This window comes from Sciurus vulgaris (assembly GCF_902686455.1).
Source record: "Sciurus vulgaris genome assembly, chromosome: 6".
NCBI lineage: Eukaryota > Metazoa > Chordata > Mammalia > Rodentia > Sciuridae > Sciurus > Sciurus vulgaris.
Genome location: NC_136466.1, coordinates 114,032,143 through 114,058,119, shown reverse-complemented (window position 1 = coordinate 114,058,119; position 25,977 = coordinate 114,032,143). Strand labels below are relative to the sequence as shown.

The window sequence follows — 25,977 nt, the reverse complement described above, 5'->3', positions numbered from 1 at the left end:
GATAAAGAAACTGTGGTATATATATATATATATATATATATATATATATATATATATATACACAATGGAATATTACTCAGCCATAAAGAATGATAAAATGATGGCATTTGCAGGCAAATGGATGAAATTGGAGAATATCATGCTAAGTGAGATAAGCCAATCTCAAAAAACCAAAGGACGAATGATCTCACTAATAAGTGGATGATGACACATAATGGGGGGAGGGAGGGGTTAGTGTTAGGGTTAGAGTTAGGGTTAGGGAGGGGGACAGGAATGAAGGAAGGACTGTATAGAGGGAAAAGAGGGGTGGGAGGGGTGGGGGGAAGGGAAAAAATAACAGAATGAATCAAACATTACCCTATGTAAATTTATGATTACACAAATGGTATGCCTTTACGCCATGTACAAATAGAGAAACAGCATGTATCCCATTTGTTTACAATAAAAAAAAAAAAAAGATAGTTTGGAGCTCAAGGATACCTTAAAGTAACTCGAGAACCACTGCATTAGGGCATTTCTCCTTCCGTAACTTGCAGCTTACTTAACCACACCTCCTTCATTGAACACAACTGGCTTTGTTTATCCCGTGGTCAATTTCTCTCCATGCACTCAAAAACTTAAAAAGCTGGGTCATAAACACTGCCTAACATTTTCCACTTGCTTCCTTAAGAACATGCTGTTTTAATTTCTTAAATTTGGAAGTATAACCTAAAATTTTCCAACTGTACATTCAACAGCCAAGTATTCCATTTCCTCAAAAATACTATTTTTGACTTGGTGGAAAAAAACATTTTTGTGTTAATAAAATTCAAGTGTGTTTTCTGAACTAAAATGTACCTTGGGAAAAAAGTAATAGAAGAGTATAAAGGTCACTTTCTGGTGTGAGAAAAGATCCTATTTCTGGTGGCCATGAGCTGAGACCATCTGACTTCATTTAATATTTCTATGGCCTGAAAAACTTAAAAAGTTCATGTTAACATAACTTAGTTGAAACATTTTTTTTAGTTGACTATGAACCCAGAAATACTTAATTGAAAACATTGATTTTTCAACTCTCAGGGGTTGAGACCCAGGCAGCAGGCAAGGGCACAGGCTATCACTCAGGGCAGAAGGGCAGCAGTCCTCCTACTGTGTCCTCCCTAGTCTGATGTTGAATTTGCTTCTCACTAGGAAATGATGGTAAATGTTATCCTTAAAGCTTATAAGCCAGGGATCTGAGTGTATTTTCAATGATATAACATTGAAATTTTCTTAAAAAGGATAAAACAAATGGAAAGCTGATCACCCAGGGTCTTTGTTAGAAATCGTGCTGTATATTTATCTTTAAAATCTCCGTTTTGATTTACCAACTCCATTCTCCATGTCCAAAGAAGCTGATATTCATGGACTATGTTACCCAAGTTCCCTAAGTTTCAGACTGTGGGATTATTAGGATCAGGAGCAATGAGAGGTACCAGCAAGAGATCAGAGGGTGACAGAGAAGGGGTCCATGTATTCCTGCCTCTACCCTCCGGGACCTGGGGCGGTAATAGCTTTCCCTGTTAGTCTCTGGAGACTTAACCAACCCCTGTAGGTTTCCTTAACTCTGCCCATACCTCTGCAAATCACTCTTCACTAAATGCTCTCTTCAGTTAAACTTTTCAAGTGTGCCATCTGGCCAGGACCCAAAAGAAACAATTAACTATTCCACACAGATATCAAGCAAAATTTTCATGTTTATTAATATAGGTTACATAATGTTTTTGAAAAAGAGCGAACATAAAAATTGAAATGTTTTATAAGTACAGTAATAATGGTCATATTAACTCAGAGGTATTTTAATATGTATAGGCTGAATAAACAAAGATAATAAATCTCTACTGTTTTAGATTAAACGAATATGGTAACTAGTTAATAAGTACTAACTTCTACTTACAATACTGTTATATTACTTTTATGTAAATTATTCTATATTCGGAAATACTTTGCTCTTTTAAATAGATAAACATTTACCTTGCAACTTTTCCATTTTTCCACTTTTTTTTTGTTTAAAATGCTACCAATTTTTTTTTAATTTTTAAAAATATTTTCTTAGTTATACATGACAGAATGCTTTTATGCATTTTGATAAATCAAAAAAAGGATATATTTCAACCAAATTTTCAGATTACTTTGTCAAACGCATAAAAGACTCTTTATGTTCTATGATTATGATGGGTTTAAAAAGTGCTTTTATAAGCCAGACCCAAAAAACTAAAGGCCGAATGTTTTCTCTGATATGCAGATGCTAATTCACAATGGGGGTGGGTAGGAAAGAACAGAGTTACTTTATATTAGGTAGAGGGGAGTGAAGGGAGAGGAAGGGTGTGGGGGTAGGAAGGATAGTGGAGTGAAACAGGCATTACTAACTCACGTACATATATGACTGCATGACTGATGTGATCCTGCAATATGTACAATCAGAAAAATGAGAAATTACATTCCATTTATGTATGATCTACCAACATGCGTATATGCATCCTACTGTCATGTACTACTAATTAGAACAAATAAAAAGTTTAAAAAATGCTTTTATAAACATTCCATTAATTCTTAAGGAAAGTGAATGGAAAATATAGAATAATTTTCCTAGATTTCAATGTCAATCCCATTTTCTTCTTTTATTTCTAACTAGACTGACATAAATTATTTTTAAAAAGTTGAAGCCCTGGTGTGACAGCACATGCCTATAAAGGTACTCAGGAGGCTGAGGCAGGAGGACCAAAGTGTGAGGCCAGCCTGGGCAAGTTAGTGAGAACCTGTCTCAAAATAAAATTTAAATAAAGGGCTGGGGATGTAGCTCAGTGGCAGTGCACTTGTCTAGCAAGCGCAAGGCTCTGGGTTCAATTGCCAGTACCATTAAAAAACAATGAAAAAAATTGTGTGTGTGTGTGTGTGTGTGTGTGAAAGAGAGAGAGAGAGAGAGAGAGAGAGAGAGAGAGAGAGAGAGAGAGAGAGAGAGAGAGAGAGAGAGAGAGAAAGAGATAGTTCACTTGAGCATCTTATTGAACAAAACATTTATAAATAAATAGTATCAAATTAATGTAGACTGACTTATTTAAAAAACATATACTTTCTGTGTTTTCATTTTAAATTATAACCACAGGAAGTAGAAACCCAAATGTTCAAAGTTCTTTAGATGATAGGCTTGATTGTGTGAACGATGATGCTTGCTGACATCTGATTAAAACACTTTTATATATATATAATGACATAATTATTACACGTACATCACACTGTAGCTATGTGCCTTCTACTTTGCTTTTCTGAGGACAGGTCTTAGTCTTATATGTTCTGCAGGCCTGGTACTTATCAGAGTGCCCAGGTGCTTCCCAATGAGCCAACCTGGCAGGACACCTACTTGACATGAGCATGCCTTCTTCCTCTGTTCCTGAAAATGGGCAGAAAAGTCTTGCATACTTATTACCTCCCAGGATGTCATCCTGCTTTGCTGATTTTCAATAGATGTGATCAGTTCCTAGCCAACCCCTGGGAGGCTCATCTGGAGGGTTTCTGGCCAACGTGCAGCTGCGCCATGCTTCTGCTGCTGGGAGTCTTCCAGGGGGAGGTCATGTGCAGCTCTCGGGGTGGGCAGCTCCAAAGGCAGTTTACAGTCACTAGTGGGATTTATGCTCAGTTTTGGTTCATGTTTACTGTGCATAAAATGTCAAAAATGTTACCCATATCAAAATGAGTTTTTCATCTTTTTTGATAATTTTAGATAAGAATTCAAACTTTGATACATTTAAAATGAAAAACTAGAAATTTTCTACAGAGATAATATCAAACCTTATCCTTCCATGACTTACACATTGCTGCCGAACAATTTCAAAACGCACTTATTTGCAAAAAGCTGTGTCAGTCAGTCCAAACTATGGAACTCCTCACTACTGATGAACATCTTTAGATGTCCAGGGCTAAACTATACCAACCTAGACTTTTTGCATATTAATTCAGAGAATCAGAGATTATTTCCATAAATGCTGGGAATAAAATGTGGGCTTCCAAGTGCCTATTTCATACTGCACTGCAAATAATATGTATTTGTGCATATATACATATGTACATAAGTCACCTAGAAATATCAAAAAGTGGCATTCAGTTATTGTAGCACTGGCAATACTCCCTTGGAGTAACACTGTTTTCTATTCCTGTTACCTTTACTGATAATTAAGCAATATATATGCTTGGTGGCTCTCTTAGGAAGCTGACATGCAAATGATACCTTGGTTGTTTTTGATGGTGAAGCAGTTTTTCAAGGGACTGACAGAATCCCCGGGTTATTCACTTTTTAACCTTTTCTTTTTAAGTCAATGTTTATAATGGTCATGAGCATGATGGAGTAATATGCTGTAGTGGCAAAGGAGCACATTTCACACTCATATTTCCAGCTGTCCCTTTTCCTAAGTTAACAGCTTTTTGTATATGCTATTATTCAGGTGACTAGAGCACGTATCCATTTTACTTGCCATCAATTGACCACTGCTGTTGTAACTGTTGGGATCAGAACTTTCTTTACAGCATAAGATACTGTAGAGGTGCCTCTGGCACTCAGAGGAAGCATAGTAGTAGATCAAGGGATCAATGCAACAGCTTATGCTGCTGACACAGACACAGAGGAGGTAAGCAAAGTAGGCAGCCTCTGTGGCAGGGTTATGAGAGAGGAATAAGTAATGCATAATCAGGAGGACATTTGTGGGTCCAAAGCAGATGATAAAGATGCAGAAAACAGTAGCAGACAAGAACAAAGCCCGAGACTTCTTGCTCCGGTTGGTAACTGCGGAAGAGCTAAGACAGCGAATGATAGACACATAGCAGACTGTAGAAATGATCAATGGCACAAAAAAGAAGACAGCCGAGAAGGCTGAGAAGTAATAGGCGTAAAAGCCTTCGAGCACCGTTTCATTGAGCACATCATGACAGGTGGTGATGTTGAGTCCTGGGACCTGGGTGGTCTGCTCCTTTAGGAGAAGAGGCACCACCCCTACAATGGCCAAAGCCCAAATGGCCAGACAAGTGAAGGAAGCCCTTCCCAGCGTGCGCCAGGAGAGGGACTGGATGGGATACACCACAGCCAGGAACCGGTCAATGCTTATGACTGTCATGAGCATGATGGAGGCGTACATGTTACAGTAAAACGCTGCAGTGGCAAAGCGACACATTTCAGACCCGAATTTCCAGTCACTGCTGGAGAAGTAATAGCTGATCTTAAAGGGCAGCACGGACACAAAGAGCACGTCGGCTGCGGCTAGGTGCAACATGTACACCACAGCCGGCTTCTTGACCTTCATCTTCAGGATGAACACAGCGATGGCCATGATGTTTAGGGGAAGGCTGGTGACGAACACGCAGGTGTAAACGGAGGGGATAAAGAGAGTCAACCAGGGGCTGGTCAGGTACCCTGAGGCATCTTCTGAGATGAACGCAGGGGCTGGTTTTTGAAGAGGACGGCTTTTATTGAGGGAGACGATTCTGTCTTCGGTGAGTGCACTTTCATTTTTCTCTTCATCCTCTCCCAACGGGAAGAGTTCAAATCTGTCATTGGAATTCCTGAGAAAAAATGACCGGGGATTCATAGTAGCATTTGTTGCTTGGGACTCTGAAAAAGAAAAATTTTAAAAATGAATAAACTAAAAAGGCAAAAGAGGTAAGTAAAGGACACATTTAGTTTTGCTTGCTGTTTTCTTCCTAGCAGAGCGGGTGGTAAAGACCAGTTCATGCACAGATAGACAGTAGGTTTTATTAGAGAACAAGCTAATTCGAAATATGGTACAATGTTCTGTTTTGATAGAAGCTAACACTTTTAAAACTCTGTGCCCCAGAGGAAATAAGGTGAATGATATATTTTCAGAAAGGCCAAGTCCCTGACATGGAGGACTCCAGCAGTGTTCTCTTCTGTACTGCCTTGTGTCTACGTATGCAAATGACACAATGGGCTTCTATGACCTCTTTCCTCCGTACGCCTTCACGTACACATTTTCACCAGTTAGTTTGTGTCATCCTGTGAAACCCAGTGTTAACTGAAAAATGCTACAGAACTTGAGACACATTGACCCAGGACCCCCAACTCTAAGACCGCTGTCCATGGGACAGTAGTTTTCCTCTGCTGTATTTACTTTGCTTACATAGCAGGATGCCCAAATCTCTCATACGTATCTGGGTCCTCACCGCCGCCCTTCAGGTTAGCTGTCATAAACCCACAAGGTCTCTGTCACCTTAGTCATCATTCTGCCTCCTTCCTGAGGAGGTCAGCACTGCCGTAGGTGTTCTTGGCCATTTATACCAGGCGAGTGGCCTTGGCTTTGCTCTAGAATGCTGCATGTCTCAAGGCACATGCCAGGCCAACCAGGCTTTTTGCAAATAAAGTGTGACCCATTCTCAAGCAAAAAGAACAATCAATGGAAACCCAATCTTGAGATGACATGAATGTTGAAATTACCAAGAATTTAAAGGACGTATCACAATGATGTGAACTTTTATCTGAAATGAATAAAAAAATAGGAAATACCAAAATGAACTAACAAATGGAAATTCTTAAGTTGGAAAATAAAGTCAAATATGTCAACATCGATTTCCAACTTGAAGGGTAAAGTTAGAGCAGCTACTGTCTCAACTCAGAGACAGTAGCATGGCAGTGAGAGGTGGGGGTCAAACCACCTCAGCAAGGTCATGTGTGGTCCTCTGAGTGTGAATGGACAGCCTGGCAGGAAACTGGTCATGGGTGACAGGTAACAGATATGAGTAGTGGGAACATAAGGTTAAGGGGATAATTCTATAAACTGGACCTAGTGAACTGGCCCCCACACGTTTTCTTCTATAAATAATTTATTTGAAGCCCTGTCTGGTTTATGTCAACAGGATATGTTACGTTCTTCAAGAATAACCTATTACCTTCAAGAGAAATGGAGGCCTGAAAGGCTCCTCCCTGCTGAAAGAAAAGAACACAAGTTACCCTGAAGCAGAGGGGTGGGAGATGGGACTTTTGTGTCCTTTACATAGACCAGATTCCACGGCTCAAGGAGATAGGATAATTCCCCCTATCCATAAACATCTATAAGAACATTCCAACTAGAATGGGCCAGCATACGCCAAAGTGACCCAGAGTTGCCCTGAATCTTTAGCATGTCATCACAATAGTAAAATCTTCCCTCCATGTGATAATACCATGCACAAGGGGGCCTTCAAAGTCTGACCCAATCCTGTTGTCAGAAGGCAAGAGGTAGACTTGGGCAGGACTCTCTGGAAACTTCCTTGGTTCCCCCAATAAAACAGGAGGGCAGGAAGGTCATACCATCCCTCTCCTCTCTGAGAGGCCCATTCTCTTCCTTAAGAGGGCTCTTTACCCCTTTTCTATTCCTTCTAACAAACACAGTGCTGCTACTCAGATCAACATGCCTGAAATCTTTCCAGCATGATTACAAGAAACAGTAAGCAAGGACCTCTGTGGCTGCCTCTGCAACTTGGTGGGCCCTTCTTCTGTAACAACAGGGAAGGGTCAAATGCTTCCAGTGGCACGTTTCAGTACATACGCCTCTAGATTGTTCCTCAAGGATAAGAATTATTCCTATTAATCTCTGAATCTCCCGAACAGTGCTTTGCCTGTATTTGTCACATATTTGCATTCTAATACTGGCTCTGCCAGGAGCCACTTAATCTCTCTGAATGCAGCTCGGAATCATTAAAATGGGATTCCAGTACCTATCTGGGCTACACATCTGGCAGCTGGAACAACCTATGTGAAACAGGACATGAACTCACTTTGAAAACTACAAAAATTAAGAAATATAAGAAACTATTATTATCTTCTCCCACTTCATGTAGCATGCTTTTAGACTCAACTCTTTTGTTTACTTAACTATTTTAAGTTAAAAGAAAGTCTAGCTGGGCATGGTGGTGCATGCCTATAATCCCAGTAACTTGGGAGGCTGAGGCAAAAGGATTCCAAGTTTAAGACAAGCCTCAGAAACTTACTGAGACCCTGTCTCAAAATAACAAAATGGAAAGGGCTGGCAATGTGGATCAGTGGCTAAGTGCCTCTGGGTTCAATCCCCAGTACCTGTCCCTCCAATGGGGTCCAGGATCCCCTTGCTCCCTACTTAGTAATATTTAGTTTTTCCGCATGATAAGGGAATGAACAGGTTTGTAAAATATAAAACTTAGGGGACTGGTGGCATAGCTCAGTGGTAGAGTGCTTGCCTAGCATGTGTGAGCACTGGATTGGATCCTTAGTACTACATAAAAATAAATAAATAAAATAAAGGTCTTGTGTCCATCTATAACTAAAAAAATTAAATAAAAAGTATATACCTTAGGGTTCTGAGCTATAAATCAAACTTTCAAATTTACAGCCTTTTCTAGATATATCACTTTCTTTCCTCTGTGATGTAACTGACTTCCTCTGTATTAACCTTGACCCTAACATTTGATAGCCCCTCTGGAATGTGAAGCTACCCTCAAGGTCATGATGAATGTGTGGGAGCCGAAAGAAAAGAATGAGTGTGTTCTGACACTTTATTAACACAAAAACATGTATCTGTAAACACTGACCAGAGGAATCTTTAAGAGAATGTGATTTGCCACTGCAGTTTTGTAAGCCTGACCAGACTGAGGACTTTTGTGATGCAGAGAGGGGGAAAAAACAACAACAACGACAACAACAAAAAAAAAAAAACAAAAAACTGCACATGAACATGCACATGTGTGTGCACACACATGTGAATCAAGATGATTTTGAAAATTACTGAATACTAAATTTCTTAGATACTATCACTGAATCCAGAAATAAAATTGTCACTAGGCTTAACTCTGTATTTAGTAATACGTATTTGTTGGGCAACACAGTATTTGTGACAGGAACATGATACCCATGAAAACATGCAATTTGGGTAAGCTAGAACCCAGGAGGCATGCATAATCCCTTGATTAAATATCACTGTATAAGGTACTACCCTTTTCTTGTTTTTTAGGCTTGATATTTTATATTTTTGTGAAATTAAAGAATGCTAAAACCTCCCCCTCAAAAAAAAAAAAATATATATATATATATACACACACAACAGCAAAAAAAAAAAAAAAAAAATCCAAACTAAGCAAGGTGACTAGATACTTCTAACTAGCTCAAGTTCCTCAGGCTGAAATTCGAGTTTGCATACCTCCTTTTCCTACTGTCCTAGCACAGCTCAGTGGTCAGGAAGAAAGTGAATGTCAGTGAGCCAAAAGACTTGTAATTCATCCTTGGTTTCTGTTAAGCTATGGTTTCAACATAAAAACAAAATTTAGTTCTCATACTTCTTGCTAAGTTTTACTTAATATAGGTTCTCTAAATGCTTCTAGAGTGCTTTTGTTGTTTTGGTGGCACTGGGTCTTGAACCCAGAAGCCCTTCAACCACTGAGCTACATCCCCAGCTCCCCCATTCCACCCCCAAGTTGCTGAGGCTGCCCTCTAACTTGTGATCATCCTGCCTCAGCCTTGGGAGTTGATGGGATTATAAATGTGCCATCCACCCCGTTCTACAGTGGTATTATTATTGAATACAGCAAATTACAAACTTAAATATGGACTAACTCTGGAGACTTAAAATTTGTGAGTCAGGCAATGCCTTTTCTGGCTTTGATGGGATCTGGCCTGGAAGCAGAGTGGTGAATAGATGCTTTTTTAATGTCCCGTTTGATCCTGGGATTGATACCATGCCCACAACAGCTGGCCCTGGCTGTGACTCAGAGTTCTGACCCTCAGAGTTCATGCTTTTAGGGAATTAACCAAGCAGAAGTCCTAGGACCCTGACCACATTCCCACAAAGAGTAGGCCAGTTGTGCCTTGCACTTTTCAAAAGTGAAACATGTGCTAATCAGAAATGAAGAGGAGGACGCCAGAAACATAACAAAAACATACTAAGTCCATCAAGTGGAGAACAGCAGCCTCGCTGGAATGTTGCACTCCCTCTAATTCAAACAAATACCACTCTCCAATGGCAAGAACCCGTGCTCCTTAAAGAATCTGGTTTCAGATCTGAAGTAGGAAATACACAAACTAAGCCTTACATACCTTCAAAGAATATTAGGGTTAGGTTAGAAAGACTGTGAAGTCAAACCAAAGGGAATCTCATTGGCTAAAGAAGTGACGACTTGATCACCAAAAGATTAATGGTGAAAGTGAATTGAAACATCATGTATGTTAAGATCCATAAGTTCAAGCTGCAGTCACCAGATCTGGTATGCAGGATGCCTCAGTTTCTTTATAAATAAACAACAATAAAAAAGGGGTAAGAATGTGCTTACTGAGTTTGATCCCCAGTACTGCCTCTGCTCCCCAAAAGAGTGAGAGAATAGGAGACAGTTACAGATTTAGAGATTTATGAGACGTAAGGATGAAATGCAATAACGGACCTTCTCTGATCCTGATTTGAACTAACAAACTGTTGACAGACATTTGTGAGACATCAGAAAAATTTGGATATACCCAGAATAATATGTGATACTAAGGAATTGTTCATTCTTTAAGGTATTATCATGGTATTGCATTTATGTGAAAAAAAAGAGTTCTAATCTCTAGAGATAAGTGCTGATGTATTTAAGGAAAAAATGATATAATGTCTGAGATTTACTTTAAAATTCTCCAGTTGGGGGAGGAGGAAAAGTAAGGGAGGGTATAGATAAAACAAGACTGATCATGTAAATTATGCTGTAGCTGGATAATGGTCATGGGAGGTTACTTACATTGCTCATTTTGGAGTAGGTTTGATAACTTTCATATTAAAGTTTAAAAAAAAGCAAAACATATTTTAGGCTACTTATTTGTCACTAAAAATTAAGGGTAAGGATTTTTTTGTTTGTTTTAGTTCTGAAGGAGAAGTTTCTCGAATGTTTTCATTTACATTTGGAGAATTCAATTGATACCAACTCTTCAAAGCCTTTTCTGGAATACAGAGAAATTGGTGTATGAAAAAAACAAAACCAAACCCTAAAAAACCCAATGATATTCAAGATGGCTGCAGTCAGCAAGGAGAGACTTCGTTAAGGGACTTGACTGAGCCAAGGGGATTCTAAAGTTTTTAGATAACCTTTTGGAAAGATCAAGTTTACTTCAATAAACGAAGGAGAAGAAAGAAAATCCAAGCCCTTTAGTAACATCAGCAAACCTGGACCACACAAAACCATGTTGGTACTGGGATAAGAAAGACTTGGCTCAGGGTTGGGGATATAGCTCAGTTGGCAGAGTGCTTGCCTTGCAAGCATGAGGCCCTGGGTTCAATCCCCAGCACCACAAAAAAAAAAAAAAAAAAAAAAAAGAAAGAAAGACTTGGCTCAAATACCCTCACAACTTGAAGGACTCGATTCAACCACCGAGGCCCAGTACCACTGAAGAGGAAGCTAGGTTCATCTTTGATGTGGGCTCATGTTTGGGGCTACACTATGACACCCTGGCATTTGGAATAATTTATTTTCACCGCTTCTGTATGTTTCATTCCTTCAAGAAATTCCCAAGGAGCTTCTTGTCTCTCTCTGGCTGGGAAAGTAGAAGAAACACCAAAAAAACAAAAAAAAAAACCAAAAAAACCCCATAAAGATAAAGATATCATCAAAACAGCTTGTAGGGGCTGGGGAGATAGCTCAGTTGGTAGAGTGCTTGCCTCGCAAGCACAAGGCCCTGGGTTCAATCTCCAGCACTGCAAAAAAACAAACAAACAAAAACAACAACAACAACAAAAAAAACCAGTTTGTAGTTTTTAAAAATGATGTACAGTTTGGCCAGTTTGGAGATGATCCCGAGGAAGAAGTAATGGTTCTAGAGAAAATCGTACTACAGACCATAAAGTTTGATTTACAGGTAGTACATCCATACCAATTCCTGCTCAAATATGCAAGATGGTGTATGGATGTGTATACTTCATGGTGATGATGCCCAGAGTTACTGCCTGGGCATTCTGAAGTCCTGCTGGCCTTGGCTACCACACCAACCACGTGCGAACAATTCAGCCTTTATAGTCAGGACAAATGTAGTGTGGATATGTTCAAGCACATGAACCAAGAAAAACAAATATTTAAAGTATTGTTCTAGATGGGGCAGAAGCAAGAGCAGTGAGTGAACAAAAATCTCTGCTGCAAAAAAAGCACAACTAGAGGTAGAATACAGTAAACACTGGCGACAGGGCCAAGATGGGGCTGCCGTAACGGAGGCTGCCTCTCCTCCCAAGCCACATCCAGGAGCAGGGGTTCTTCTGGAAACTCAGGTAAGCAAGCCTAGGAGGAAGCTGGCAGTGGGAAAGGTTACAGGAAATAAATGTAGGTGTATGCAAGAACATAGCAGACACAAGGGCACATAAGGGAAGTGTGTGGGGTTCATGCCTGTAGTGGCTGGAGGCCGGAGCCTGACCTGGGGTTAGGATGCTAGCAGGCCTTCCTAGAAACCACTCATTTCCTGGTTTTCCCCATCCCTCCAGGTCTGTTCTCCACCCACAGATACAGTTCCTTAGATCTCCGCTCTCCAACAGGACAGCAAGCTGAAAGGAATATAATTCACATTTAAGGGTGTTACTGATCTCACCTGTTCATCCAGGGCTCCATCAGTCTCTGCCCCCTACCCCGGCCCAAGTCCTTCTGCAGTTTGTAAACCTGAGCTCAAATAAATTAGGTCCTAGATGTGATAGGAACAATCACAAACTTCACCTTGGGGAAGCAGAGATCTTCTTGTAAAGTTAATAAGGCTTTTGATTCTGCTACCAAGGAACAATTCATCATACTTGCTGCACAATGTTTTAAATTATGGTAGAAGCACAGCAGTGTCTATGAAATTTATTGATTAATTAATAAGGCTGCAATGAGTGTTTTTTTCTTTTTAGATGGGGGTTTCACTATGTTTCCCAGGTTGGTCTTGAACTCTTGGGATCAGCAATCCTGCCTCAGACTCCTGAGTAACTGGGACTATATGTGTGCACCACTATGACCAGTATATGCATGTTTTTTTTTTTTTTTTAAAGAATAGTGTAGAAAATATTGGAATGTAAATCATATAGTAAAGGTGAGAACTGTTTGGCAAAACTTTTGCTTCATATCTATATGTATAATATGATGATCTAAGCATATTTATTGTACACCCACCTGGACTGTATCACAACATAAAGTACATTTCTTACAGTTCATGTTGATTAGGAAAAAAAAAAAAAAGATTAAACACTTCTATAGTACTACAATATCTGACTTCCAATTTATTGTACACTCAAAATATAAATAGGTTATATAATGTCCTTTCTTAAAGTTATATAAATTAAATTGGTTTTCAAGTACATATTACAGATTATTTCTATCATTTCAAATGGCTAGTTATTTTTGAAATAAAATAAAACTATAAAATCCTGTAATGACACTGTAAATGACAAAATTTCATTGAATGCCTTGGGATAGAGAAAATGACCTTGACTTCAATGGGTTGTCAAGTACCATGCCAGGGCCAATGTGGGAAGAGTGTTCAGGAAGGGAAAGCTTAAACCCAGAAAAACATCTCAGTCTACAGAAAACACTGTTTACTGACAATTCTGGGCAGAAAAAAGAGGAAGGAGTAAGTGGAATTGAAGAAACCACAAAAAAGAGAGAAACAGAAAATTCTGAATGTTAAAACTGCAGAGTTCCTAAAACTAGCATCATACTAAAAAATAAACAGGACGTGGCTCCTAATGACTGTCCTGGCAACTACATGTTATTGGTAGTATCTGCAAAGGAAAGGGGAGCCCAGGTACCCATGAAACTTAGTGAAAGGGGAGTTTCCCAGGCAAAAAAGATCATATTATATGATTCTGTTTATGTGATATATTAAGAAAGGGTAAATCCATAGAGACAAAAAGCAAATTGGTGGTTTCCAGGGACTAGATGGAAGGGAGAATGGGGACTGACTACTTAATGGCATGGGGTTTCTTTTTGGTGCAATGACAATATTTTGGAACTAGGCAGAGGTGGTAGTTGTACAATGTGGAAAATGCACTAAATGTTGGTGAACTGTATGTATACTTTAAAGTGGTTAATTTGTTACATGAATTTCACTTGAATTAAAAAAATAATGAAGGTAGGAGAGTGGGCAGGAGGGAAGGAAAAAGGGAGAAAGGAAAGGAAAGAGGGAGAGGGGAGGGGGAGGGGAGGAGGAGAGATGGAGGGGGAGAGGGAGAGGAAGGGGGGGGAGAGAGAGAGAGAGAGAGAAAGGAGTACCTAAGAAAAGAAGTATATGTGTCCAAAATGAAGACAGTGGCAGGATTAGAAACCCAGGGTCCTGGGACCCTATGTCTTGGGGTCCTTCTGCTTAAGGCCCTGCTGAGTTCCAGCATGTGAGGGTGATAGGCACAAAGGTGAAATGACAGGAGGAGGGAAGGATCAAAAGGGCACAAGGAAGGAGAATGGCCAGAAGCGTTTTGAAGAAGGGGAAAATTCAGAGATGCTGAGAAAGAGCAAGTTAGTGTTCACAGCACACTGCACTGTTGAGACGCGAAGCCTCAGACACGCTCAATGTGGAAGATGAAGAAGGGAGTGGGGCTGGGGCTCAGTGGCAGAGCACTTGCCTAGCATGTGTGAAGTACTGGATTTGATCCTTAGCACCACATAAAAATAAACAAAATAAAGGCATGTTGTCCATCTACGACTACAAAAAAAAAAAAAAAAAAAGAGGCAAGTGGAAAGGCAACCAACAGAGCCATCGTGAGAGGATTCTGGGAAGAGGGTTGAGAACAGGCCCCTAAAATTCCCCCATACAAAGTAAGGGTGGGCAAATCAGGAGACAACATACTATCTCAATATGCCTTAAAATAAAGGCAGCTGAGTTGGGTGGTGCACTGCTGTAAAACCAGCAGTCGGGCAGGCTGAGGCAGGAGGATTGTGAGTTCTAAGTCAGTCTCAGCAAAAGGGAGGTGCTAAGCAACTCAGTGAGACCCTGTTTCTAAATAAAATATAAAATAGGGCTGGGGATGTGGCTCAGTGGTCGAGTGTCCTAGAGTTCAATCCCTGGTACTTAAAAAAAAAAAAAAAAAAAAAGCAAAGCCAACAAGGAATACAATAGGAGAGAGTGCCTAAATGCACGAGCGCAAGAAGTGAATACATAAATAAATATTGGGGTAGGAAAATTCTTGCTGGTTCCTAAGAAATCTCACGTCAGGCTTTTTCCCCCCTTGCTTTTTTCTTTCTGTGGTACTGGAGCTTCACATGTGCTAGTCAAGTGCTCTACCACTGAGCTACATCACTTAGCACTTTATGCTTTATAGAACTTTCTGGTCTGCTTCGGGCAGAATCACTGCCCAATTTTGGGTTATTCTGTGAAGGCTCAGGATCACCATCTCAAAGTAACAGTCAATTAATAGCATTTTCATGAGTAGGGATCTATTTGTAGCTTTTCTTATCATTGGTTAACAAAAGTAAATGGCAGGCTATCACAGTTCATGCGTAACTGTTTACTAAATGCTTCTCCTCTCTGGGCTGGGTCTGGCTTCCCAAGTCACTGGGGCACAGACATTACCCTCCAGAGGTACCAGGGAGCACAGTGGGGTTACTCCTGTACTCTAAGAGGGGTTGGGAGACAAAATAGCTCCCTCTCTGTAGGGAGTGGTAGAGAAAGCTTGCACTTAGGAAAGAATGGCCTGTGATCAAGTCCCAAATCTACCCCTCACTAGATTTGTGACTTAACCCTTCTGGGTCTCAGAGTCCTTACCTGTAAATTGGGGATGACATCTACCCAAAAGTTTGTTGAGCCATAAGTAAAGTAGTCTATGTAACATACCCAAGCAAGTGTCAGCTGTGACAGATGCTTCATATAAGACAGTTTTTAACTGACGACTATGTGAGGTATGAGGAGGGCATTTGGTCCAGAGGGAGTGAACCGGGGACAGAAGTCAGAGAAAGCATAGGTCCTTGGGGGAGGAAGTAGAGGTAGGGCTTGGTGAAGTGGATGATATACAATAGGGGGTGCTGAAGAGAGGCTGGGAACCCATCTTGCAAGGGAAAGACACCTTATTACCTGCAAAGGAACTGGGCTTGACCCTGAAAGTAGGAGGGCAGCACATGAAAATGCCACTCAGTATGCTCTACCACAGTTGCCACTAGCTATTCTTGAACACTTTCACCTTCTAGATCCTTATAAAATTCATAAACAGCACCTTTTCATTCTTGGATGCTGGCCCTCTTTAATCAACTCACACCATCTCGCTAGATTGCTTGGCCAACGGAATGTAAAATGGTTAATGAACTTACAAGTTTCTCAACAAGTATCTGCTGAGTGAACGTTTATTCTCGACTGCATGGGGACAAGTAGAAGTTTACAGTTTTAGCTGGGAGATGAGATACCCACACAGTGACGAGGGAATGCCAAAAGCTCAGACTGGTGGGCAAGGTCAGTCCGGGAAGGGTTCCACAGTCCTTAACACATACAGCTGATGGTCATGAGCAATGAGCTGGCTACCCAGCCGTGGCTTATCAAGGGTCAGGGAGGAATTGCTGGATGGTGGGAGAGGTCTCTGTACCACTATTTTATGACAGACACTGTTTAGAACTGCCAGTGATAATATAAGAAGCAGACCTATTTTTGTTTGATTTTATTAGCGACTTTAAACTTTCTAAAGACAAAGTCTCACTTATTGCCTACTCTTAGCATGGGAAGACCATTCCAAAACCTCTCTTCCCCATTTGGCAAGGCTGTCTCTGGGCCTCAGTTTCAGAAGGAGCAAAAGGGGATAAGGCCCTACCTTATTTTTTGAGAGGGTGAAATGAAACAACCAAGGGGGAAATTCCTTCTGGCCCAGGGTTTGATATGGGCTTGAAACATACTCCTTTTCTTCTTCTGTCCCTCTTTCTTTTCTCCCTCCCTACATGGCTCCGCAATCTAGTGTGGATACATTAGCCAATGTTTAGTCAGTTCTCCATCTGTATCAGTGCGGTCCCTTGGCATGCTACCAATCCTTCCAGGAAAACGTAAAAAGTGGGGCAGAAATTGGCAGCCTTTAAGTCCACCTCTGAAAGGGGACCAAACACCTTGCTGGAGGACGATCCTGTGAGCAAGGGTGGTTATTGTGGAGATGGCATTTGTGTATACCTGCACTTTGCTCCAAATCACAAACAAAAATTTGAATTGTCAAGAGCTTGTCCCAAAATACAATTGAGGAAATCACACAATGGTATGTGAAATCATGTACCACCACGGCTTTTCAGCAGTTCTCTGTTTCCCCCAGATAGTGATACCACGGTAGTAATGTTCCTATTTTCCACAAGCAGGATGGCTATCTGCTGCTAAACTCTGGGCCCCTGATTGAGCTCTTAAGTTATCCCAAAAGCATCCCCTCAAACACCCCGAACAAAGAGAGAGAGCAGAGAACATGCTATGTCTTTGTCCTCTTTTCATGTGTGGGAGGAATAGAGTGAGCTTTCTTTGACTGATAACAAGAAAACCCGCTAGATTTTCTTCTGCACGAAAAAACCAGAAAAAGTTGCTTAAGTACTATCGCTATTAAGAAATTAAAAACATTTTTCTTACTAATTAGCTCTTTTATAGGCTGAAAACAATTCCACTGCCTGGTTTCAGGGGAGAATAGAAAACATTTAACCAAAAAAAAAAAAAAAAAAAAAAAAAAAAAAGGAACCAAGTGTATTTATTTGTTCAAATAGAATCTTAAAAATACACTATTAGTGGGGAACTTATTCTAAGAGAGTAACCTCCTTGCAGTAGAAAGGAAATTCCGTTCGGAAAAACTGATCCGGTAGTGTCAGAGGGAGCTTGGTTCTGGGGAGGGGTCGATTTCCTCAATCCGGAAAGAAGGGATTCCTGGTAACAAACACCAAAGTCTTCCAACCACCCTCACCACCCAGTGGCTACGTTGTTATCACCTAGTCTCGGGTACTTCCAGAATACCCGGGCGGCAAGGCCCTGCTGGGGACTGCTGGTTCTGATTGTCGGCTAAAAGTGCCCCCCAAAAAGGGCTTTCTTTACGACCCTCGCAACCTCTCGCCCCCAAACCCGGCAACCCGGTACAAGGTGCAAGAAAAAAATTCCAACAAAGCAAAACTTCAGCAGGAGCGGTTCTCCACTTTACACTGAAAAAAACCTGGAAGCTTTATTGGTGGAGACCTTTTCTTTTTTGGGGGGTGGTCTTGGGAAAAACAGGCCACACAATGACAAACGCAACGCGGAGGCTACTCCAGAATTGCTCCCCTCCTCCCTATCCAATACCCGGTGGCAGGCCGGCTGCATCCTCAAAAATCAAGTCCAAAGGGACATCGGCGGGGCCCAGAAAGGGGTTTGCTGGCGTGGCACGTCCCACCTAGAAGTCACTGGGGGTGACTCCGGATCTCAGCCCAAATATCCGTGTGGTTTGCCATGGAAACTGAGGCAGGGGTGCTGCCAGGGGCAACCCCCGGAGGAACTGGCGTTACTCGTACCCAGGTAGCCCGCTTCAGCGTCCCTCCGTCTCCTGCCCGACCCATTCCCGCGGCTGCTCTCACCTGGCTCGCGGGCCCTGGTGCGGGCCGACAGCAGGGGGCCGCACAGACTGAGGCCGGCGGCGACCAGCAGCAGCCGCCGCGGCCCCATTGTCCCGAGGCTGGCGCGGTCGGCGAGGTGCAGCTCCGAGCAGTTGCCCCGCCGCGGGCAGCTTGGCTCGACTGGGCCCGGCCCTCTCGCTTTTTTTCCGGCCGGGTGCAGCAACCGGTTGCTGCCAGAGGGCAGAAGACTTCCTAAGGGCAAAAAGAAGAGACCCGGTGTGCACGGCGGGCGGTGTGTCCGACTGCAGCTGCGAGGGCGCAGCGAGGGCGCTGACGGAGCTGGGGGCGGGACCCGGGCGCGCGGCGCGAACTGAGCTATTCCGGAATGGCGCCCCCCGGCGCGCACCGTGCGCTTTCACGCTGTCCCGGACTCCCGCTGCCCCGAACCTCCGCTACCCACCGCAGCTCCGGTCAGCGCGCTGCGCCACTGCCCTGCGCGCTGTTCCGCGGCCCGGGCCTGCCACTGCCAGGCTAGGGAGTCCGAAAGACGCGGTCTCCCCTGGGCGCCGTTGCCCCGCGAGGCTGTCAGTGACTCAGATTGGCGGGGCGGGATCCTGGGGAGACCCGTGCAGTTCGTAGACTGCTTCCTTGACCGGTCACTATCCTCCCGAGAAGCAGACAACGCCAGCAGGGACCATGGTGCCCAGGATGCCCCCACGGATCGCGGCTTAACTTTTCTTCCTCGCACGGAACCTCGTGCCAAGCTCTGTGGCCGGTTTGGGAAGTTTGGTATTTAGCTAAAACCTTGCGAGTTGTTCCTGTTTCTGTAATTTAGGGATAATGGATTTAAAAGTTTATAGTGTAGTGACAGGGTTGTCCCCAAGTGTTTGACATGTAAAATTCTTTTTATTTCACGGCATTAGACATCTTAGAGTCCGGTGCTTGTTCTTTCACAGACACACCACCTACTGCGACTGTCCCATCTAACCAACTCATACCCGAGCGCAGTTTTTCCTTCCTTCCTCCGGAAAGGCTGTAACTTTTGCTGTCCTCTCACTTCCATTGCCCGTTGGAATCACCTTCGGAGATGCCCTGGGCAGCGGGTGGTGCTCTGGCGCCTTCAAAGTGAGAGATGTCCACAGGACGAAGCGCCCTGGAGACTTTTATTTTTATTTTTTTTTTTAGAGTCCTTCACGTGTTCTTCAACGCTATTATGACTTTGGATAATTCAAATCTTGGGGCAGGGGACGCTCAGGGACCTGGAGGTGACTTCGATGATTAGGCTTGGAGGTGAGGAGCACTCAGCTTGTTTAGCTCTCAGCATTTAGCTTATTTTGAGTCTCTGGTGAGCGCAACTTTTAGACCGCAAAAGGAAGTGGGTCCCCCATAGAGGCTGTTTCTTGGAAAGTTCAGCCGCAACCTCTGGGCCTCTCAACCCAGGGCACTGGTGGCTGCAGTTCAGAGTCAGCTTTTTATAAAGGGAGTTTTGCATGAAGATAGTGTCATTCTCGAACTAGAGCTCTGAAAATACGAGCAGAGACCATCTTCTTCCTATATTCTTCCAGCCCCCTCACAGCACAATGCCTTGTTTTACATAGAAGTTGCTCAATAAATTATGGAGTTACCCAGTTAAATAATGCTATTTAAGATCTTCCCTGATTCAATACTCTCAGGAAAACATATCCAAGAGTAGGTGAGAACCATCAAAATTGTATATTTTTGCATCCATTATTATATTGTTTTTTTCATTAACCCTAAGATGCTATTGACTTTAAGATTCATCATTTTAACTTACAGTCACAAGGAGGCAAAGAACTGCCAGTTAACCTGGGACATACCATTAATTGTAAGAAACATTCCAATTTCAGCGTTGTTAGACGTGAAAGTGCATTTTAGAATCAATGAACTACAGTGGCCTGGGGTTGTGGCTCAGTGGTAGAAGAGATTGCCGGGCATGTGTGAGGTACTGGGTTCAATCCTCAGCACCACATAAAAATGAATAAATAAAATGAAGGTATTATGTCCAGTATAAAGTATCAAAGTACTAAAATGTGACAAAAATTTCTGACAGTTCAAGAATATAAAATAGAAAGTGTAGTAGTCACCCCTCATCCATGGGAGATGTGGTCCAAGATCCCCAATGGATGTCTACAACCTGAATAGTATCAAGTCCTATGGACAGTGTACCACCATGCCTTTTCCCTATTTCCTCTGCAGCATTGCCCCTTAGTGCCAGAGTTAATCTGTCCTTTTGTGTTTTGTGCCCTGATGCCTCCTTTGCATTACTACTGTACTTTGTACTTTGGGACCATTATTAAGTAAAATAAGGGTAACTGGAATGCAAGTATTGCAATATTAGAACAGTTGATCTGATAAATGAGATGGCTACCAAGTAATTAAGAGGTACATAGTGTATACAGTGTAGTTATGTTGCATAAAGGGATGAGTAACACAACCTCAGGTGGGATAGAGTAAGATTTCATCACTATATTCAGAAAAGCATTAAAAGTAATAAATTGTTTATTTCTGGAATTTTCCATTTAATATTTTCAAACATGGGTTGACTGTGGGTAAATGAAACTGCAGAAAGGAAAACTAAGGAGAAAGGAGGATGAAATTATCTCCTACTTCTCCTCTCGTGGTCTCCTTGATTACTATTAAGTTTCTGTCAATCATTCAAGAAACTGTTCTCGGGCTGGGGATATAGCTCAGTTGGTAGAGTTCAATCCCCAGCACCCCCCCAAAAAAAAACAAAAACAAAAAAACAACTGTTCTCAGATGCAAATAAATGAATGTATGCATATCATTAAAAGAGTGGTCTAATACTATGACTACACTTTAAAGATTTCATTTATTTCATTGTTGGAAAATGTTTTCAACCATTTTACAAAGCTATAAAGCTTAAAAGGATGGTTTTGGAGTTTAGTATTAAACCAAAATGTACTGCTAGTGATAAAAAAGAGGGCTCCTGAAACAATAAAATGCTTAAATTCTGTGTATTAATTAAAGTGTCCCTCAGAGTGGGACTGGCATACAATGAACAAGAGGGAGTGGAAGAGAATGAGGTATTTTTTTTTTTCACTTTCATATTCACTAAAGATTGTAATTTGCTCATAGAACAATCACCAAAAGTTGAACCTACTTTCAAAAACAATGGTTTTAATTTTAGCATGCATAGGTATGGATTCCTGGACCCCATCCCAGACCTATGGTATTATATTCTACATTTTTGACAAGTACTCCCAGAAGATGGTGAGATCTGTGTGTTCCCAGACCAAAGTTTTGAGAAACATTATTCTAAGACAGTGGTATTCGAACTTTAGGAATGGAGTCAGGTGTGATGGTGCATGCCTGTAGTACTAGCTACTTGGGAGGCTGAAACAGAAGGATTGCAAGTCAGAGGCCAGCCTGGACAACCTAGCAAGGCCCTATCTCAAAATAAAAAATAAAAAAGGCTAGGGATATTAGTTCAGTGGTAGAGTTAGTCCCCAGTACCAACAACAACAAAAACACCATAAAACTTCAGCATGGATCAGAATCACCTGTGAGATTTGTTCAATCACAGAAATCCTGATTCCACAGATATGGGGGATGTGGATTGAGAATTTACATTTCTAACAATTTCCCAGGTGATGATGATGATGTTAGGGGTAGGAGTAACATATCGCTGAAAAAAGAACTGAACAAGATTCCATCTAGTTATCCCTCAGTATCCAAAGGGGTTGGCTCCAGTACCTCCAAAGATACCAAAATCTGAGGATGCTCAAGTTCTTTATATAAAATGGCAAAACCTTCAGTATACTTTAAATGGTCTCTAGTTTATACCTAATGCAATGTAAATGTTATGTAAATAGTTTTTATATTGTATATTTTGAGGGACAATGACAGGAAAAAAGTCTGTGCATATTCAATACAGATGCAATATTTTTTCCCAAATATCTTCCATCCTCAGCTGATTGAATTTGAGAATGTGGAATTCTTGAACATAAAGGGCTGACTGTAGTTTGTTTCTTTATATTACACAGTATTTCAAGCATTGAAAAGTTTAGCACCTAAAACAAAACACCCCGGGCCCATAACCTGGCAATAACACACTTATATATATACATGTCACTGTTTAAGCCATTTTTGTATCCTTTTCTGATGTCATTCTCTTTCCTGACCAGAAGAGTAACTTTACTATTCACATTTTTGTACTTTTAGTACATTTATATGTTTATAATAAATATTGCTTTGCATGTTTTAAATGTTTATGGACATTTACAATATTTACAACATGCTCTTAGGAATTCTTCAGTTGCATTTTTCTAGATACATTTGTTTCATACACATATAATTCTTTTAACGATTTATATTACTCCCATATATGCATATACTACATTTTATTTTTCTAAAACTATTTTATCTGTAGTTTTGTTCCCATGTTTATTCCTAAATGACTTATTTTTATTTTATTCCCTCAATTTATCTGGCCAGAGTTTGGAAGTTAGTTTTTAATGCTCATCTTTTTGTTTGGTTGCTTTTGTTGTTTATTTTTAGTGTCATTTATTTTCACACAGGTTTTTAATTCTTTTCCTCTACTTTCTTCAGTTTTATTCCGTAGTCTTAACTTTGAACTGATAGCTTAGTTTGTGAACCTTTACCCCTTCTCTCTCAAAGGACCACTTCGGCTACATTTTGCAAGTTTTGATATGTTCTTATATGCAAGTGAAGATTGAACATTTTGTCAATTTCATTAAATATTCAACTCATAAATTACTGGAAAATTTTGACTGACTCTTTGGATTGAATTCTAATTTGGTATTATGGTCTGTTGGTAATGTTCTTTTTCTTTTCTCTATTTTGTCCTCAGACTTTACAGAGTTCCCATTATGCTTGTGTGCTTGCTTTGGAGAAAGGTATCAGTTCCTCTACTTCTTTTATTCCATGCCTACCATGCCAAAACCCTTTTGTCAGTTTTAGAGCAAATGTATGTAGGTTGACTAGAGTGGAAATGTTATCTAATCAGAGATGATAAACATGTTGAAAACCTACCTGAGAAGAGTTGATAAATATATTTCTCAGATGAGAAGCTTTGTAGCATCATTCATACATGAACCACTTGATATTAGTTCTTGGTTTTCCATTTCGGTTTTTAACTCACCTGGCACTAAATAGTATGAGTCACTAATCATTCTCCCATGTTTATAGTATTTAGTGGGGTTTAAAAACAAATGTGACATCAATGTGGCCAAAGTTTTAATCCCAAGATGATATGAAAGCCATTTCTTTCAAATCATTAGATGACCTACCTGCTTCAGGTATTCTGGTTACTACACCTCTATCCAAAGTTCTCCAAAGACAACAATATATTCTAAGAACTTGCCTAGTGATTTCCTTTTTTGGAAGATAATGGTGGTAATACCAGAGCCCATGTAAAACAAAAGCATGTAATACTCAAATTAGGTGTGAGATAATCCAGTTCTTGGTAAAGACCTCCACATTTAAAAAAAAAAAAAATTTTTTTTTAGGTGTAGATGGACACAATGTCTTTATTTATTTATTTTTATGTGGTGCTGAGGATCAAACCCAGTGCCTCACGTGTGCCAGGTGCGTGCTCTACCACTGAGCCACAACCCCAGCCCCCCCATTTATTTTTTAAGCAAACAAGAGGTTGTACTCAAATTACAAGGTAACCAGCAGGAGTCCTGTTTCTGTCTTTTGTTTTCACAAACCTGTTTAGTACTTTGAATTTAGAAGTTAATCTCTCATAATGAATCAACAACTGTACTTCCATTAATTATACCATAGTGTGAATTGCTATCCTTATGGTTCAGCGTGCTAAGGCCAAATTCAGTGTCTTTTAGAAAGAAAACAAAAACCAAAACTTTCCTTCCAGTTAAATAAGGTAAACTCAGTATCTTTTGGTTCTCCTTTTGGATTTCTCTTCTAATATATTTTAGCTAGGGAATTTTATGCTCTAAGGAATACAACAGTGAGGCACTCCAGTGAATCTGTATGGTCATTTTATTTGGAGATTGAGGGGATTTTCACTGTTAGAAGTAGATAGTCAGTAAAAGCCTCATCCGCATAAGTACCAGCCTGCAGTGGTCCTGGACTCTGAAGGGGCAGTGGGTTGGAGGGCTTTGTCTCCTTTGCACCCCACTGCCAGAACTCATGTCAGTGCCTGCCATTCATGCAGCACTGCCCGGCTCTGGACATACAGAGGGACTGAAACACCATGTCTATCCTCAGGAGCTCAGAGATCCTGTTTTAACCTGTTATCAAGTCTAGGTTTCAGTAACAGAGGGATTCATTTTCAACAAGCCAACCAGCAGGAAGACCATTTATTGCTCACAAGAATCTTTCACAAAATATAGACAACTCTCACCAGAGTTCCGTGGTTTGCCACTTGGAATGTTTGAGGAATACCACAATCCCTGCTTAACCACAGTCAAAGTCCTAAAACTCACATCGTGAATGGCATCTCTAATTAGCGTCCAACCACAACACACGCCAGCATACCATTATAGTTCTGACCTTTTATGCCAATGATCATAATCACACCAGTTGGTCTCTTTTTGGCCACTTTTAGATTAGAAAGGTCTTCCCTCTTTTGAAAGTCACTAGAGCATATTCATGGAGAGTGGCTAGAGTGCTGGGCCTTTTTGGCCTGCCCAAGTTCCAGGTGCCAGAGTGGAGACTAAACACACGCAGCCTCTCAACCTTCCAAGATCAAAGACCACTTTGTAACAGTGGAAACATAATCAAACATACATCAAAAAATAGGAGTCAGCATTGCAAGATTCAAGTTATAGTTCCAGTTGCTCATTGTTCTAAAAGAGACATGTATATATACATATATGTACATATATTTATATGTGTATAAATATAGATCCCCCACCACGCACACACTGGGTATGAAGAGTATGAGTTTCTGGGGATGAAGCTGGTCAGGAGTTCTGAGCAGCTCACAGTTACAAGGAAAAAATGTCCCCTGACTTGGGGATGGTTCAGTCCTCCTAAGAGTGGCCCAGACTTTGTCTCCAACAATCTCTGTAAACTTAGGTCTGACTATATCCATGGTCCCATTGGCTTCTTGTTCTTTCTCCTTTTCTTCATTAGATTCCTCCTTCTTTGTGTCACCCACTCATCCACATCCCTTAAAGAGCTCAAAGAGCGATTGGTGATATCTTTAGTAACATCCCCATCTTATAGGCCAACAGAGTCAACATTTTCAGCTTTCTTTGAGGGCACTGGCGTGGTACATCTTCATTCATACACATGACACTCAAGCATGTCATCCAGTGTTGGAGTAAGTGAAGACAAGGTCCTTTCAGAGATGCTGTGAAAGGCTGGTTTTTGCTTCCAAACATCTTCCCCTAATTTTGGCTCCTGTACATTTCTACTACATTTCTTCCTAGAGCAAGAAGAGAAAAGCTTTTCTACTTAACTACAGCCAAAGTCCTAAAAATCACATCATGAATACCACATGCGAAGGATACCATCCTATTGCCACTGGTTCCTGTTCTGTACTCT

The 25,977-nt window shown here is 41.1% G+C and overlaps 1 protein-coding gene and 1 long non-coding RNA gene across 2 annotated transcripts in view; one reads left to right on the top strand and one right to left on the bottom strand.

Annotated features, from left to right (window-relative positions):
• The window catches only part of LOC306664408, a 1,052,029-nt gene that overhangs the window by 245,056 nt on the left and 780,996 nt on the right, over window positions 1-25,977 (top strand). The window lies entirely within an intron of this gene.
• On the bottom strand, window positions 1,698-19,083 carry F2R (coagulation factor II thrombin receptor). The gene is made up of 2 exons (XM_079144094.1): window positions 18,481-19,083; window positions 1,698-5,617 (listed from the first exon to the last, which is right to left on the bottom strand). Exons 1-2 carry the CDS (start codon window positions 18,566-18,568, stop codon window positions 4,422-4,424), a joined length of 1,284 nt encoding a protein of 427 aa, XP_079000220.1. The 5' UTR covers window positions 18,569-19,083; the 3' UTR covers window positions 1,698-4,421.

Coding starts and splice junctions, on each gene's coding strand:
- F2R (XM_079144094.1), bottom strand. CDS start 18,568: ATGGGGCCGCGGCGGCTGCTGCTGGTCGCCGCCGGCCTCAGTCTGTGC. Junction 5,618..18,480: donor CACCAGGGCCCGCGAGCCAG/GTGAGAGCAGCC, acceptor TTTCTTTTTCAG/AGTCCCAAGCAACAAATGCT.